The 17889-nt window shown below is 37.8% G+C and overlaps 1 protein-coding gene across 4 annotated transcripts in view; it reads left to right on the top strand.

Annotated features, from left to right (window-relative positions):
• Nucleotides 1-17889, top strand: part of LOC122796547 (collagen alpha-1(XV) chain-like) — a 1635928-nt gene that overhangs the window by 1206596 nt on the left and 411443 nt on the right. For 3 of the 4 annotated variants that reach the window (XM_044065114.1, XM_044065113.1, XM_044065110.1), the window contains 3 exons: nt 4846-4902; nt 11205-11240; nt 13106-13159. In XM_044065114.1, coding sequence (XP_043921049.1) covers nt 4846-4902; nt 11205-11240; nt 13106-13159 — 147 coding nt within the window. The remainder of the gene's footprint in view (nt 1-4845; nt 4903-11204; nt 11241-13105; nt 13160-17889) is intronic. The other variant, XM_044065111.1, reaches the window with a different exon arrangement.

Genomic DNA, 17889 nt, shown 5'->3' with positions numbered 1-17889 from the left:
TGCAACAGTGAAACACGAAGAACATAGTACAGTTGTGTACACTTACCATAAATGTAGATGTTCGAGTGTATTCACTGTTGCAGTCCTGGTTACCCTCCCTCCAGCCCCCTGTTTTTCTCTTACTATACCTCTACTTTCTTTTACTATGCTTAAAAGCCTTTTTGGTGTATTTGCTTTTGGTTGGAGGTATATTTTTGTGTTTTTAATTTTATTTGCTCCCTATTTGGGGGGCACCTGACATCTGGGGCAAGAAAAACTGATGTAATGGCATCGGCTGCATGTTTTATACCCCTGACAACCTGACGTCATGGAAGAAGGGTCAGCAACCGATGCAGGACCCAAGACTTTGTTAATCAGGCTGACTGAGGGCAGCCTGCCAGCAGATTACCCAAATGTAATGACTGCAACAGTGAATACACTCGATCATCTACATTTATGGTAAGTGTACACAACTGTACTTTCCTGTCTCTGTGCTGTCATCACATGCTGACACTGTGGTCCTGTCTCTGTGCTGTCATCAGATGCTTACATTGTTTCCTTTCTCTGTGCTATCATCACATGCTTACATTGTGCTTCTTGTCTCTGTACTGTCATCACACGCTTACATTGTGCTTCCTGTCTCTGTACTGTCATCACATGCTTACATTGTGATTCATGTCTCTGTGCTGTCATCACATGCCTACATTGTGGTTCCTGTCTCTATGCTGTCATTATATGCTCACATTGTTTCCTGTCTCTGTGCTGTCATCATGTGCTTATATTTTGTTTCCTGTCTCAGTGTTGTCAACATATGTATACCACAGAGGCAAAACCTCATCTACCCATCATTTAAAAACTGTTATACTTCTCAATCAGCCCCTCCCACAGTCCCTGAATACTCTACCTGCTACATTCCCACTATGTTAGACTTAAACTGCTAGTAACTTTTAATGTAATGGTAAAGCCTTATGTTTAGTGCTATAAAATGAGTAAGTGTAATGTCTTAAGACATTTTTCAGTCTGTATATTTTAAGGATAGTTTCACCCTGTCCCTTTTGTAAGAAGGTAATAAAAGTGCACTTACTGGTTTTGTATTTTGCCTTCCCTGATTGCTTGATGACTGCAGCTATAGATTTTCATATGTTTCTCACCCCCACCAAAGCTTAAATATACCTATTTACTAGGTAAAATGCTCCAGTGAAGCCAGTGGGCTGGATTTTTAATTACATTCCAGACTTAAGCAAAAATCAGGAGGGTGACCACTTTTTGTTTAGAGATAGTGACAAAGATAGAGTGAACACGTGGAACTCCTTTTGAGAAGCTGTAAAAAAAACAGTCTTGACAGTTGCACCTATGTCTAGACTAGATAAGTATCTAGGCGCTATCATCTGAAACATGACAGACAGGCACTTCTGGTACTGACATTCTAAGTCTGACAGTTTGGTTTCTACGAACTTGCTGGAAAGACTGAAAAATATGAGTGTAGATGTATTTTGTAAACCAAAACAGGGAACAAGGTGACTATACTCCTTATTAAGGAGTTTGCCATATAATTTGAGAACTGGGTTACTGTCTCTTAGGAGCAAATTTGCCATATCCATTGGAAACTAAGTGGCTAACTTCCCTCTGAGGAAGTTTGCCATATTCTTTGGGAACCGGGTAGTTACCTTTCCTATGAAGGCATTTGTCCATACTGTCAGAATGTTTGCTGATTCCAGAAACCCTGCTTGCATAATCAGCTCCACTTATACGAGACTGAAGAGCAGCTGAGTATTCTTAGCTATGGATGGTTATATAAATCTCAACTATCTCAGATTTGTGGAAAGTTCCATATTTTATCTTTTAGATTTTGCCCCATCCTGCATAGAACTGCTAGTTTTCTGGTATATTAATACAGATTTGTTCAGATTTCTTGTGCTTAGAGGTTGAGAGGTTTGACTAGACCTTTTAACTGAACTGCTTAATGTTCTTTCTTTACCAATAGCTCTTGGTGTAGTTATACATTGACAACAATCAGAAAAAGACTGATTTTAGGTTACAAAATGAGGATTCAGCCTTGGGATTTGCTTTGGTAAGCAGTATTCTTGTTGCAGGGTAATGAATGCAGCGCAAGCTTTTAGCTACAGTTACATTTCTCTGACAATGCTTATATTCTGCAGTTGCTCCTTTAAAAGAAGGATAACGTAGCAGGCAGGGGGAAAATGCCAGGTGATACAGAACAAGAGAAGTACTGTCAGTAAAGACTGTTTATAGCTACCTGACTATTTACAATATCCCTTACCTTGTATAAAGGAGCCACTTTAGAAGGTTCAGTATCAAGTAAAATATCACATAAAACTGGGAAAAACTGACCTGCAAAAGTATTACAAATAAACATTTCAGAACTGCAAGCCAAACTTGTCTCATAGCATTTGTATTTATCTAGACTGAACATAAACAAATATATCAGAATCTGATCTGGAAAGGAGTTCCATACTTCTGTCTTTCTGAAAACCAAGTTGTCACCCTCCTGTTTCGGTTTACATCTAGAGCACTGTTTGTAGCATTTTACCAGAGTGTAGCTGTCACAACAGTGGTAATTGAATTAGTCAAGGCTATTGTGTCAGCAGAGAAGAAAAAGTGAAGTTGGGAGAGTCCTGTCAGTTCCACTGGAGTCACTATCATGGAAACTTTATAAAAGAATAAATAACCAAGGAAGCCAGTTTCACAGAAAAATTTACAAAAATGTTATTTTTGTGAGGGAGACAAGTTCCCCCGTACTGGCACTTGGAAGAAGGCTCTGCTCTCAACCCTCTTTAGTTAAGCATATTAACTCCATGGTTGTACAAGCAATGAAAAAAAAGGTTTTGCACCATATCTGCAGCACTGATCTACAACAAAAATTAAGTCTACTGTAAACCAGGAAGATGGCCTGACTCCTTTCTCCATTCTTCAGGTTGTATCCAGCTCTTCTGTTTTCCATGAGTAATATATTTTACCAAGGTTGTTGTTTGTCTTTTCGGCTTTTCCCGGTTAGGGGTCGCCACAGCGGAACTCCGGTCTGCTAATAATTGGCAGTCGATTTTTATGGTGCAGAGTTGCCAGCCCGATGCCCAAACTTCAGCGAAGGCATGCCCATTCACGCATGCATGTCTTTCAGAGGTCACTCAACCATGGGGAGGACATGCAGACTCCACACAGAAGGCACTCCAGCCGAGAATCGAACAGGAGAACCTCTTGCTGTGAGGCAACAACGCTATCGCTGTACCACCGCGGCTTCCTATATTTTACCAAGGTAATGAGACATTATTTAGTTCCAGGGATTGTTGGATTTGTTAACGGGCCAGAGTCAATAAAGCCTACACTAAGTGTACACGATATGCATTCAAGAAAATACTTATCACATTCTTTGTGCTTTCTAGTCAATCAGAAAGGTTACACTAAATGTACATGTAGTCTGCACTTCGTGGTAACCTTTATGAATCCCTGTCAATATTTAAATCTGCAAGAATATCAGTAGGAAAACTAAAATTAAGAAGAATAACGTGTGAGTTATGTCTGTGTTGTCTGCTCATTCAGAACAGTGTACACTTAGTGTAGCCATTATTGAATCCAGGGGTTAGTGTCATTGTTTAATACATTTTAAGTTATAATGACCTGACTTTCCCCTAATGTGCAGTGAGTCTGAAGCGGTGTGTAATATCTTCATATTATATTTCTGTGCTCGTTGTTCATTGATTCCATATATGACAAAAGAGAAAATAACGCAGACTTGAAATCTTCATATTCACCAAATGGATTCTGTGATCCTGTGTTTTTTTTATATTCCTTCCAGTGTGAAACATTGTGGCACAAGATATACATATAGAGGCATCATATATCTTAAACTTTTCTACAGTGTACATTAAAAATGGCTTTTGTTTAAAATAAAGAGAGAACTGGGTGCATCTGCTTAATAACTCATGACAGTGCAATGCTTCCTGCAAAGTTAACACCTTAAAAAGAAAAACAATATATAGGACATTGTTGCAGAATCACATGTATTCCTATTGTTTAGCCATATACAAATTTTTTTGTATTTGCATTAACTCCATTAATTAGTAAAATATCTGCTGATGAGAACTACTTCAGATTTTGAAAAGTAAGGGCTAATACACATGTGACAGGTTAGTTGCCATTTCTAATTGACACTTTGCTGCCAGACAGGTGACTGCCAAATCTTGGAGCATTTTACACTCCTGGATGCTCCTTGAAGTAACAATGATACAAATTAATCTGTGCTGCAGACACAGGTAACAAAGCTCATTCAAATGGTGTTGCACTGGGAATTTCATGTAAATTGTGAATGCCTGTGTGCCACAAGTAGTAAACACAAGGGCAGATTACATTTACAAAATGCCGAAAAACTTCACATCAAGAAAATAGCATAGCATATGGATTGTTCTAGTTAATGATGGAACTTGCCCACTGTAATTGTGTAAGTACTCCACAGTGAAAGACATAAAAGCAATTCATCTGTGTAGAAAGGGAATTATTGGGAAATGAATGAGAAACTGCCATGCTAGACAAGAAGATAAGAATGTATTTGCACAATTTGACAATTTTGTATTATGGTATTGCTGTCTACAAGACAATCCATGCTCTATAAATAATAAGTAAATGTTGGAACCTAACCAGAGCTAGAGGATCTCATGGATACAAGATAATTAAAATCATCCCTCAGGCTTCATTGTCAATGTAATTTAAATTATCTAGCAGCCATTCAAACCCATAATTACGTAGTTATGTCCTGGTTTTATCTTTATATTAATAGTATGTTTCTGGTTTTAATCACTTCAGTAGTATAGCAAGTCTGTTGAAACGTGTAATGTGTAATTTCTATTTTAGTTGCTGAATAACGATACCCTGGGAGCCATGAATTTTACTGTCGTTCAAGGAGCACCAGTAAGTATTCTTTTGGCAAGTACGTTGTTCTCCCTTTTATGTGACAAGTTTGCCAAAACACTCTTATATTTATTTTTGCAGGATAATAGATGTCAAAATTAATGTTTTAATAGCTTAAAAACAGGCTTTCATTGTCTTGTTGCGTTTGTAGGCACATCACAAAAAAGCAAATTGTGCACTTTCAGCATGTTTCAGTTTTATGTTACATAAACTCATTCAAGCTAGCAAATATGGCATTGTCAGTGTTGTCCTTGTTTGTAGTGGGATCAAGCATTATGCTGTAAGTAGACTCCATAGCACTCATGCAGACACATACACACAATAGACATAACACACACACACACACACACACACACACACACACACACACACACACACACATGCATATGTGTTTGAAAAGTTGCTAGGAATGGTCCAAATTCAAAGACGCTTTACTGCAATGAAGGAACGTCAGACTGTATCCCACTGCTCAGACACCTATGTATGTATTTATTTATTTATTTTATTTTGAAAAAAAAACAATTTTATTATGAAAAGGGTGCAGTTATACTTTAAAAAGACATTAGAGATTAGCAGATAAGATGAAACCACCCCTTCTGTCAACTAAGTATAGCACAGATTTGTTTGATGCCTGTACATTTTCTAAGCAATATATTATCTCATTGCTGTTAAGATCTGAGTACCCATTGCATGCACATACTAAAACCGCTTATTAATCTCACTCTGAATTTGACACAACATACTCCTAAAACCAAACTTCTGCACTCCTGTGGACCCAGCAGTGTAAGTAGCCTGCATTCTTAACATGCCAAACACAATACAACTTTTTCTCTTTCACCTGGCTGGTAATACTGCAGCTTTAAGAACGACTACTCATGTATTGTAAATAAAAATATAGCAGAGCCATGCAAGCCTGTACTTGTCAATGAGCCATGCAATCTTTGCATGTACAAATTAATAATGTAAATATGTTCATGTAATTGAACCATGAAATTTTGTACATGTAACTGAACTCGTAAAAGTTCTGGAGCTTTTCTCCCTGGGTCTCCAGTCAGACTTTCCTGGTCAACAAAAACAAACATAATAACATTATATATATATAAAACACTGAAAAAGGCTGCAGATAAAACGGACCAAGTAAAGCACGTTTACCTGACCCAATGTTCTCTCTTTATGCTTAAGACCGGGTGGTAAAAAGTCCAGTAAACCAAGTCTCGACCACACCGTGTTGTTCCAAAATGAAAAATTGTTTATTTAAGCGATACCAACTTCGATAAAATTTGGTTAATTAAAACAACACAAAATAAAACGCTTTTGTTTCCAACAGTTCAGAAACTTTTTCAAATCACCTGTACTCCGCCCCTTTTCACCTTTTTATAGTGATCATGACATCACTATTTTTTAAAGGTACAAATCCACTTAATGTACACTATTTTTTTAAAATGTCAAAGTTTTGTGTTACGTATTACCAAGTAAATTCACATAAAACAATATCACTTAAAACAAACGTTTTCTGTTCTTCTTATCATCCAACAGTAAAAAAAGTTTTTTAAGTTTTTTGTCACCAAATCTGAGAATCTAGCCTTATGGTTAAATACATTATAGAACCACCATACTACAAGTGCGCACTGCACTCCTTGTATGTGTACTAATACAAGCGCGTTTATGTAATACCATTCTTAATAATATAAATATACTTGCCCTTTTATATATGCACTGTCTATCTCCAACATAAAAACTCAAGCTATGTCAACGCAATGTTCACTGTTGGGCTTATTTTGTAAAAGCAGGTACTATTTACACTTGTACCTATATGAACGCCCTTATGTTGGAAACGACCATAATAAAGTCTATAAACTAAAATTAATTTAATAAAACACATAATATACTAATAACAGTTCTATATTAAAACACAATTGTTGTGGCGAACATACTGATTCCATAGAGATTGTTCTTGTGACCTGTTGCTTGTCAACTACAGATTGTACTAATAGTACTATTCAATTCTTAAATATTTTATTTTTAACAAATTTAACAAAAAAAAATATATATATATATATATATATATATATATATATATGTATGTAAACTGCAAATTCTTCCATTTCATATTTGTGTACATCTCTATGAAACCTCATCGCAACATTGTGCTTTTAGAAACTACAGCCTATCATTTCATAACCACCACCCCCGCAGGTCCAATAATTACAAAGAGTCACACATAAACTAAAGTTGTTGTCTGTAAACTCCCTTACTGTGGCAAAATACAATATTAAATATTTAATAGTTAAATTTTGAAACTAGAGTTAAGCCTATAAAAACATATACAAAATATAAGGAAAGTTCCTCTTAGTTAGAGGTAGTCTAACCTAACGGTATATGACCACAACGTTAGGTTATTGTGAATGTCTATAACGTGATAACTTCACATAACTATGTAAAACATAGTACTAGTCTCAATGCAACTCTTTTACAGCAGTGTGTCCAGTACTACTAATAAGATCAGTTACTTCTGTCCAAATTCTTCAATCTAAGAATTCAAAGTATCGAGGACAGTTTGTCAGTCGATTTATATATATATATATATATATATATATATATATATATATATATATATATATATATATATATATATATATATATATATATATATATGAGAGAGAGGGAGAAAAGGAAAAAGAGAGACAGTGAAATAAAAATGAATCTGCTGTATGAAAGCAGATATAAATCTCAAGCCATTGAAGTATGTATACTCCAATGCACTAAAATGGGGTTAGTTTATTTAACTAATCCAAAACAAAATGTAGGCCTGGGTCTGCGGTGCAGGGTGATAAAGCCCTGATTAGAACCCATGAAACCATGATTTGTTCAGTGGCCCCAACAGTGGTGGAACCAGCTCGCCTCTTCTGTGGAACAGGGGACAGAATGCACTTGGAGGCACAGTGATAAATGTAGTAGAGGACTGGAGAGAATGTTGTCATGCCTCAGTTGGTGGGGGGGGGGGTGCAAGGTTGCTTGAATAGAACGCCTTTTGCAGATGTGAGAGTCACCCCCCCCCCCCCCGCCCCACACTGACAGTCCAATGAACTTCAATTCCCTGAAGCCTTGTCAGGACTTTACCAGTAGGGATGAGGGAGAAAACAAAGAAAAAAACCTCTAACCACTCCTAATGGTTGTATGAGTGATTGCTTCTCCTGCATCAACCCTTGCCCTGGTGACAGTGATTGGCTGGGAAGAGCTGATGATTGACTGACAACAGGGACAAAGAAAGAGAGAGAAAGAAAAAATATTGCAAAACAGAACAAGAGTGTAACAAGAGCCAGGTCCACCTAAGCAGGACTGAACTAAAGTGTTCCAGAAAATACTGGAAAATGGCAGAATATAAAAACTCTGAGAAAAAGAAAAATCGGCATTTATGTAACTGGAAAGAAAAAGAGATCTGCTCTAGAATCTGTTAATTTTGAAACTGTTGTGTCATATTATAAATAGGGTGTGAAATGCTAGCCTTTTGGCAAAGTTACATTTCTTTACTTGGAGAGAGCCTTTCTATGCTGAAAAAGATGGCTATTTTTAATTTTACAATGCTTGAGCTCTTTTTGGAAGCCAAAAACAAAATTGTTTTAGATATGCAGAGAAAAGGTTACTTTTTAACAGGAGGCAATCAAAGTAAAAAAAAAAAAATGTTTTCTGTTTGATGCTAAGATGAAGCATGTTTATTTTTATTAAAGATGTCTTAAACCTGGGACTGAAAGATTAAACTGCATTTTTCCTAGAAGTTTTTGGAGTGCAGACTTTTTGTAACATCTGCAGTCAGCTATATATTTGAAAATTGGACTGTGACAGTAACTATATTGATACAAAATATGTGCATATACACATCAACAATTTGCTACCACTTTACCCACATTAGCACTTGTTTTTCTTTCAGCTTTTCCCGGTTAGGGGTCGCCACAGCGGAACTCTGGTCCGCTAATGATTGGCAGTCGATCTTTATGGTGCCGAGGTGCCAGCCTGATGCCCAACCTTCAACAAAGGCACGCCCATTCATGCATGTCTTTCAAATGCCGCTCGACCGTGGGGAGGACATGCAGACTCCACACAGAAGACGCTCTAGCCAAGAATCGAACGGGAGAACCTCTTGCTGTGAGGTGACAACACTACCACTGCACCACCGCGGCTTATTTTACCCACATTAGCACTAATCACATTTATTTATTTATTTATTGACATTTGTTGACAGGGAAAGTCCACTGGGTCAGAAACCCATTTTCAGTGGAGGCCCGGGGAGAAAAGATCCAAATACAAATGTTTTTTTTTTTCACATCAAAAACTAAATAAAAAACATTTTACCCAGCATTGCAGAAATTGTAAAAGCACGCCATTACAAAATATGCAGAACCACTTAAAAACAACAAAAAGAAAAATAAAATAAAATCAAAACCACTATAAACTATAAAAATAACATAAAAGCATCATGCTCTCTGCTCCACAAATAAGACACCCTACCCACCTATATAATAAATCCACTTAAGCCCAACAACAACAGCAGAAAAAAATACAATTTCAGTCAAGATCCAAGCCAGAAGGAACATCTAAGCAACTGTGCATGCTCAGAAGACTAAGAATTCATCCATTTACAGATATTTTTTTAAAAATACCATACAATGATGTGAACATTATTAGATCAAAAGATCAATGCAAACAAGCATACCACTAGGAAACAGTGAGTGATTCATACATATTAGGACACTGGTACTAACAAAACCAGGCAGGAAGACAAAACTAAATGCTTAACTGCCCATTTAGCCATTTAAAAGCCACCATAGTATAAGGAAAACTGAATCTGATCTTTGGTCTGGAGTTAGTGTTGCTTCATTAACTGATATAGCACAGGTCTATTTGAAGGGAGATGACAATTAGCTTTGGGGCATCTATGGCATCCTCAGGCTGTTGCAAATTTTAAAGCAAGCTGTTCAGAGTATCTTTGATGATAATTTTGTGAGATGATAATTTTGTGAGATGTAGATTAGTTTTTCTTGGCAGGAGATGGGTTAGATTTAACTAATTTCTCAGTGTGGCACCAAATGAAATGCCATGTAAACATCAAGTAAATATATCCCCAGAAATATCTTAAGCCAAATGAACCTTTCCTTATTAGATGGCAAGTAAACCAGGCAGTAGTGACTGTTCTGATTCATAAGAGCTAAGCCAGCAGAGATAATCTCTAAAATGATGTCTCAAGATTTTTTAAGTGCCATTACACGTGTATGGTATACTGTAGTATGCCTTTTGCTATGCAAAAGCATCAGCTTGACAAGATATGGATGGCACAACCAATTCATTTCATAATTCCCTAGTTTGCCTATGTATGTCCTTGTGTAAAAGCAGTCACTTATCAGTCTGTGTACTTACATCTCAGTGGTTTAAAAAATGGTATTCCTGCATACCGCCTTTCATTTAGGAAGATGCTTATGGATTATAGGTAGCTTAATGTTAAGAATTTCTTCATGAAAACAGTAGTTGATTCAGGGAACAAAATCTAATCAAAGGAATACAGGTTAAAACATGGATGAGATAAGCTCAACAGTAGAAACAAAAAGTGTTCAAATGGTTTTAATGAATTTTGCAGCAGGTAAAAAGTATGAGAAGGTACTCTGGATAGCAAACTATTCTGTACTTCATTTACTAAAAGGGCAAATGATCGGTTTTATAGTATGTGAATGAAAGCACATCTAATTACCACCAAGTACTATAGAAGCTTTTGTTTGTCTTTTTACACCAAAGTGTTCTTGTCACTGAAAAAATAGTAACATTTTATTTGCATGAATTGTTTGGTTTTAAATGTTGTAGTTTGCACTCTGTAATTGAGGAAAAAAATCACTAAATTGTCTAATTTATCTTGTCTTGCATGATATTTAAGGGCTTTGGTATCGTGAAGATATTTGATATATTAAAAAAAACTGTAAAAATCCAAACTAAAGGGGTAGGAAGTCAGTACTTTCTAAGTATCTAAAAATGGATTACAGAAATCAAAATTATTTTTTCATAATAAGCTATTACATTTATTTATATCTATTTATACTATCAATGACGGATGTACTAAAACAACTAATCTTAAAAATCATATATCTGAAAAGAAAGAGACTACCAGGGATATGTATTGACTTCCTAATTTCCGACTTTATGTGATTGAATTACAGCACAAATAAATAAACCAAACCCTGATTACTAATTTTAATTAGTTTGTTACTATTTTCACAATTCACATACTTATGCATGCTTGTGTTTTTTGCATACTATAGGGCCCAGAAGGCAAGCCAGGTCTTCCTGGATTTCCAGTAAGCATTTCAGTCTTTTGTTATCTCATCAAAGTATTTAATTCATCTTGTCATGTGCAGCTTAACTTTTTTAAATTGGATATATTTTGTTATATAATATTTGCCTGTTGTTTATGGTGTATTTAAACTGAGTCTGGAACAAAATAATGTATGTTAGATCCCAAACTCTGATAAAGAGTTTAGAACTACTGTGTTGGATGTTCACGTTAAGTGCATTTTTTACATACCACGAGACACAAAAAGTAATCTTCCAAAATACCTTACTTTTATAAACATATCTTCCCAGAGTGCTATGGTTTTATGTACATTTGGCACAGATTCTCCTTCCTTTAAAACATAAATTTGCTTAATAACAGCAATGTTCATACATCACTTATCCCCCAGAATGGTACTCTTTTCTTGTTTGTAATTGTTAGCTGATTTTACACAGCATTGCATCCTAGTTCTGTTTCCAATAAACCTGCCTGCCAGCCTTTAACAATTTATTATTTGCATTAATTAGGTAATCTGGGACCTCTCCAAGTCTTTAACAACTTATTAGTTGTATTAGTTACGTAATCTGGGGCTTGTCCAATGTATGTATTATGCATTGATAAAGACTTACAATGTAATATATTGGATGTATCACTTATAAGTTAACATGAGAGGAATTTGATCCTCTTTTACAAGTGGTCAGCAGTTACGTAAACCAAACAATTTATGTGCAGCACTTCACTGTGACCCCCAGAGTTCTGCTCAGTCCTTAGAAGGTCTTTTTCTTCTCAAGTGAACATGCTACTGTGCTGATTCTTGGAAGGATGAAGTTACTCTGTTAAGATCTGTAGCAATGAAACTGCAATTATCGTATTCATACACTAAGACAAATTTGGGGGTGGGAGGTGAGAAGTGTGTTTGTTGCACAGGCTTCTGCTACACTGCAAGTAATGGTAGACCAAGTCCTGATTATAGGCAAGTATTTGAGGCCACAAAGAGACTGCTCTGAACAACTCAATGCCTTCTGTAAGATTCTGAACATAGGATAGAAGTGGTCCGCATTTTATGACGTCACACATTGTAGCACACTATGCTCACATATAGTTGTAATTGTAATATTAATCCAAACACATGTATACATGCAGTGATAATAGCCAACATAACTTAGTTGTACTCAAGCTGTAGCAACAAATCACATTAGGATCTTTTTGGCTTTCCAATAATATCTGGAATATGACTTTTGATAATCAGTGCAGCAGGATAGGTTACATGTCATTTTGTATTTTGGTACATCAAACTATGGCAGGAAATGGTTCTTCTTATTTGCCAAATTTCTTAGAGATCATATCACCTGAAATTATGCAGAACTTTTTAGGTTTTGCTCACTTCATAATCAGTATAACGGTTAGTAATGTATCATTTCAATTTAAGATACTTTTCTGATATGCAATCAGTTGTAGAGATAATAACGAGCTTTACTTCCAATCCTTTTACTTAATTTTCCTTTGAATGTCCACTGGCTTCAACAACCAAACAGAGTCTCTCATCTGCCAGTAGGATTTCTCTTGTAAAGTCATATAACAGATATGCCTGCTGTGATGAGGAAAAGAAAATAGTCTACAGGTTCAGTTCTGACTCCTACAATGATGTTCAAATGCATTGTTTCATAAAGTTTTTCCAAAAAAAGACAAACAAAAGAAAGAAACACAGATTAAGAAGACAGACCAGCAACTGACTTTTCTGAATAAAAAAGTCATAAGTGTTCCTAGTTCTTTCTGTGGTATTTTCCTTTCTGAAAAATAACTAGCTAGTACTAGTTAGTCGTAAAGTGAAGATTTTGTGTGGATACTTGCCATCTAGATCTCATGCATCTTTTTCTAAATCTCGTTCAGGGCCCTAGAGGACCAAAAGGTGATATTGGCTTCCCTGGAATACATGGACCAAAGGTATGCGTTTTGTTTAACTTGCTATGTTGCTCACTTTCATACATTCGTTGTCACAAATGAGTCTGCAGTACATCATCTGAAAGTTTATTCTACACTGAAAAAGGTATCAAAAAAGAATGGCCGTAAATGTTTATAGACTGAAGGAGTTCTCCCATTTAACAATGTTCCCATTCAATTACACATGACATAATCTTGTTTTGAAGTGTGCCATAAATGAAACATCCTGTATAAACACATGCAAGCACACACACACACACACACACACACACACACACACACACACACACACACACACACACACACACACACACACACACACACATAAAGGTTCTGTTAAATTTGTAAATTATAGTTATCTCTTCAATCTTAAGAAGTGGTAACATTTGAAAAGCCTTCTAAATGTAGCAGGAGCTGTCTTAAACCAATTAAGTTATACATAGAGTATAGCTTTGTTTCACGTTTCTTTACAACTAATTACAAGAAGCTATTCTCTACCGTTTGGAATGGTTCTCCTACATTATATAGTGTAACCATTCATCCCTCAAAGGAATGTTGTGCATGCTTTTCTTTAGTCTGATTGATATGCAAGGAATAAAAACAATATGCCTTCCCTAGATATAACTGCTGCATGAGAAATTATCTACAAATGATAGCTCAGCTGTAGTAAGTCATTTTCCAAGTAAGAAAGGTGAGTATATTAGGGAAGTACTTAATGTCTTTAATAAATGTCTTATTTTGGAGAAGTGTTTTACAGATGTTCTTTGTGTTTCACTGTTGCAGTCATTACATTTGGGTAATCTGCTGGCAGGTTGCCCTCAGTCGGCCTGAATTCCAAAGTCTTGGGTCCTGCGTTGGTTGCTGTTGCCTTTTCCATGACGTCAGGTCGTCAGGGGTATAAAACAAGCAGCCGACACCATTTTCTTTAGTCTTTCTTGTCGCACAGTGCCTGAAGTACAAGCAGTTCGTAAGTGCCCGTCGGCGGACTCCTGAAATTTTTGAGTTCGAGTTTCGGAACCAAAGTCTTCACTAAAGCTAAGTACCCCGTTGGGGAAACTTTTTTCTTGCTCCATTCCGATGTCAGAAAAAGTTAATAATTGTATTACTTGTGGGAAGCAAGTACCTCATAAGGATTTCCATTTATACTGTATTCCTTGTCTAGGCCATGATCACAATGTGCCTGGCTGTCGGTTTTGTGCTAGATTTAACCAATGCACTATTAAGCGTCGGTATATTTTTGCCTCAAAATATTTTGGAAAAAGATTTAACTACCCTGAAATGTCGTTGGATAATAATCTGACTACCAGAGTACACAAAAAATGCAAAGAAAATTACAGAGGCAGACCATCAAGGTCCAAAACCGACGACGAAGCTTATCCTAAGCCAGTCGCCGGTACTCAGTGAGGCATTTTTGCAGCCCCCGATACCCGCTACTTTCGAGTTGCAGGCCCCTACTGAGACCCATGTGGAGTCGGGCATGCCATGAGATACTCAAAGTATTGTACCCATGGATGTCTCTCCCTCGGATGGGTCTGGAGCCGCTGAGCAGGCACCAGCTTCTGAGGGTGTATTCAGGCCTCAACATTCCTATATAAAACCGACGACAGCTGCAAAACCAAAGACAAAAGCAACTTCTAAAGCTAAAAAAGTGACACATGAGCCATGTGCACAGGCCGCTATGCCTAAAAAACAGATGATCAAAATGGCTGAAGACCTTATTACCTTGATCAGGGGTTCCCAACCCCCTGCTGATAAGAGGCCTAGGCAAGACACTGATTATGAATCTTCAGATCAGGTTTCTATTTCTTCTGATTCTTCTTCTGATCAGGAATTATCTATACCTCCCTGTGAGGATTCTGATGCAGACGAATCTATCCCATCTGCATCACCTCCTGAGGATTATTAATTTGGAGAAACCTTGCATACTTTGTGGAAGCATTTTCACTGGGAGAGCCAAGATTTCTCAGAATCAAAAAAGAGGCTCAGGGATTTCCTTCTTCTTCCTCATCACAGGCCTTTAGCCATACCCCCTGTTTTAGACTTTGTGGATGATGTGTTTTCGGAGTCAAGCTTGACTCCTGACTCCTTACCTCCAGCTCTCAGCAAGCCTGACAGATATTACAGGGTCCCTGACTCACACAAATTTTTATTTAGAAACCCTGCTGCTGACCCTGAAACTATTTCACAAGGTCCAAAGGGAGTTAAGGCCTCAACAGCAAAAAATCCTACCCCCTCTGACAGAGATTCAAGGGTACTGGATAGATGGGGAAAGAAGGTTTATACATCTGCAACCTTGGCAATTAGGGCCTTAAACTGCCAGTTTCATATGCTCAAGTATCAACAACATGTTATGGGATTGCTGAAACAGAAAATGATGTTGATTTCTGAATGTGCAGAAAATAAAGAATTGCAGAAATTATTGCATGCAGCTGAACAAGTTGGAAAGCATACGTTGCAATGTGGTTTTGATTCCTTAGAGGCCTCCTGCAGGGCCGCAGTTACTGGATCTGTGATTAGGAGGCATGCCTGGCTAAAAGAGCAAAATTTGCCTGATCATGTTAAAGCTAAATTACTGGATGCACCTTTACAGCATGATACTCTGTTGGTATTAAGGCAGAAGAGGTTTTAAAGAAAATGGAAGACAAAGCTAAGTCTATGCAAACTGTAAAAGACTTCATACAAGTGCAGCCACCAAGTTCAGTAGACACTAGCCAACAAAAAATTGGTCCTTTCCTGTGTCCGACAGAGCTCAAAGGGGCAAATCCAGATGCCCTAAAGGTTCCAGATACCAGGCACAAGATTCTTACAGGTCAAAGCAATGGGGTACTTCTACCTCCAAATCTGGAGGAGATAAAGCGCAACCCTACAGAAAACAGTCCCAATGACTTCCCTCTGCCTTCACCAAGCACTTACCTTTTGGCAGCACCCTTAGGGGGAAAATTAGCATTTTTTGCTCAAAATTGGTAGCTAATAACCCAGGACAAGTGGGTGCTAAACATAGTATCACAGGGATACAGATTCCATTTCCATACTCTGCCAATGGCAAACGGTTGGCCGGATCTGCCAAAAAATCAATGGGCAGAGGCACAGAAACAGGTTACGTCCCTCATGGATATGGGGGCTATTCAGCCAGTACCAGAACAGGAAAAAGGACAAGGTTTTTACTCAAGACTGTTCTTGGTACCCAGAAAGGACAAGGCCTGGCAGCCAATACTGGATTTATCAATTTTGAACACATTCCTGGACATTCCAAAATTCAAAATGCTGACTTTGCAACAGCTTCTGCCCATGCTGGGCAAGAATGCTTGGCTGGTGATATTAGACCTAAAAGAGGCATACCTACATGTCCCAATAAGGGAATCGTGCAGAAGATACCTCCATTTCAAGGCTGGCTTAATGCAGTACCAATTCTCTGCACTGCCCTTTGGCTTATCTACTGACCCCAGGGTCTTTACAAAGTGCCTGGCACCAATGATTGCTTTTTGCAGACAAAGAAGTATACAAATATATCCTTACTTGGACGACTGTCTCATTCAAGCAGAGAACAAGGACATTCTTCTTCAGCTCCTGGCATTTGTGAAAAAGGCTTCTAACATGCCTTGGGTGCACAATAAACGAAAAGAAATCGCAACTGGTACCCTCTCAAAAGATAACATTCCTGGGTGCAAGCTTGAATACAACTGCCCAGATGGCTTTCCTCATGCCAGACAAACAAAGGCAACTGACTACTTACTTCAAACTGATGGCAACAAAAACCCAGTTATCTGCAAGACAAACTCTGCAGGCTTTAGGCTTCATGGCAACCTGCATCCTATTGATTCTATATGCAAGACTGCATATGAGAAAACTTCAATGGTAACTAAAAAGTTTATGGAGTCAACATTATCACAGTCTGGAAACAATGATTCCTCTCATTCCCTGCCTACAACAGGAGTTTCTATGGTGGGCAAAGGCATGTCACCAAAACATGGGATGGGCCTTCACTCTACCCCCTGCCAGCCAGACCTTAACAACAGACGCATCAGATTATGCATAGGGGGCCCACCTGGCGGGAAGATGCATTCAGGGCATATGGACCCCAAAACAAATGCATCTGCATATCAACCAAAAAGAGATGTTAGCTGTTCAGAATGCCCTGACAGCCTTCAAGGACTTACTTCATCCAGGACAACTACTGGTAAAGACGGACAACACCACGGTTATGTGGTATATAAACAAGCAGGGGGGCACGCACTCATACCCCCTTTGCAGATTAGCCATGGCACTGTGGGACACAGCTTTGACTTAACAAGTACATCTTCAAGCTCAATTCCTGCCAAGAAAACAAAATACTCTGGCAGAAAATTTAAGCAGAAACCTTCAGCATGATAACAAAGAAATGGGGGAGCCCGGACATAGATCTATTTGCCTCTCCTCAAAATTATCAATTGAAAAGATTCAGCACAAGGACTTATCACAGACAAGCATGGAAAGTGGATGCCCTATCCTTCAGTTGGAAAAACTTATCAGTTTACTCCTTTCCTCCTCTGCCTCTTCTTCACAAGGTCCTACTAAAAGTAAGACAAGAGAAACCAAAGATGATACTAATTGCCCCGAACTGGCCCCGCCAGTACTGGTACCCAATCCCAAGGAACTTATCTCAATACCCAGCTTGGATCTTACCTCAAAGACCTCAATTACTGTCCCAGCAAAACAATCAGATCCTGCACAATCAGCTTCAAACACTGAACCTG

This window comes from Protopterus annectens, chromosome 3.part0, assembly GCF_019279795.1.
Source record: "Protopterus annectens isolate FY-2018-M chromosome 3.part0, PAN1.0, whole genome shotgun sequence".
Taxonomy (NCBI): Eukaryota; Metazoa; Chordata; order Ceratodontiformes; family Protopteridae; genus Protopterus; species Protopterus annectens.
Note: the sequence above shows the minus strand (reverse complement) of the source record. Positions and strands in the feature narration are given on the sequence as shown.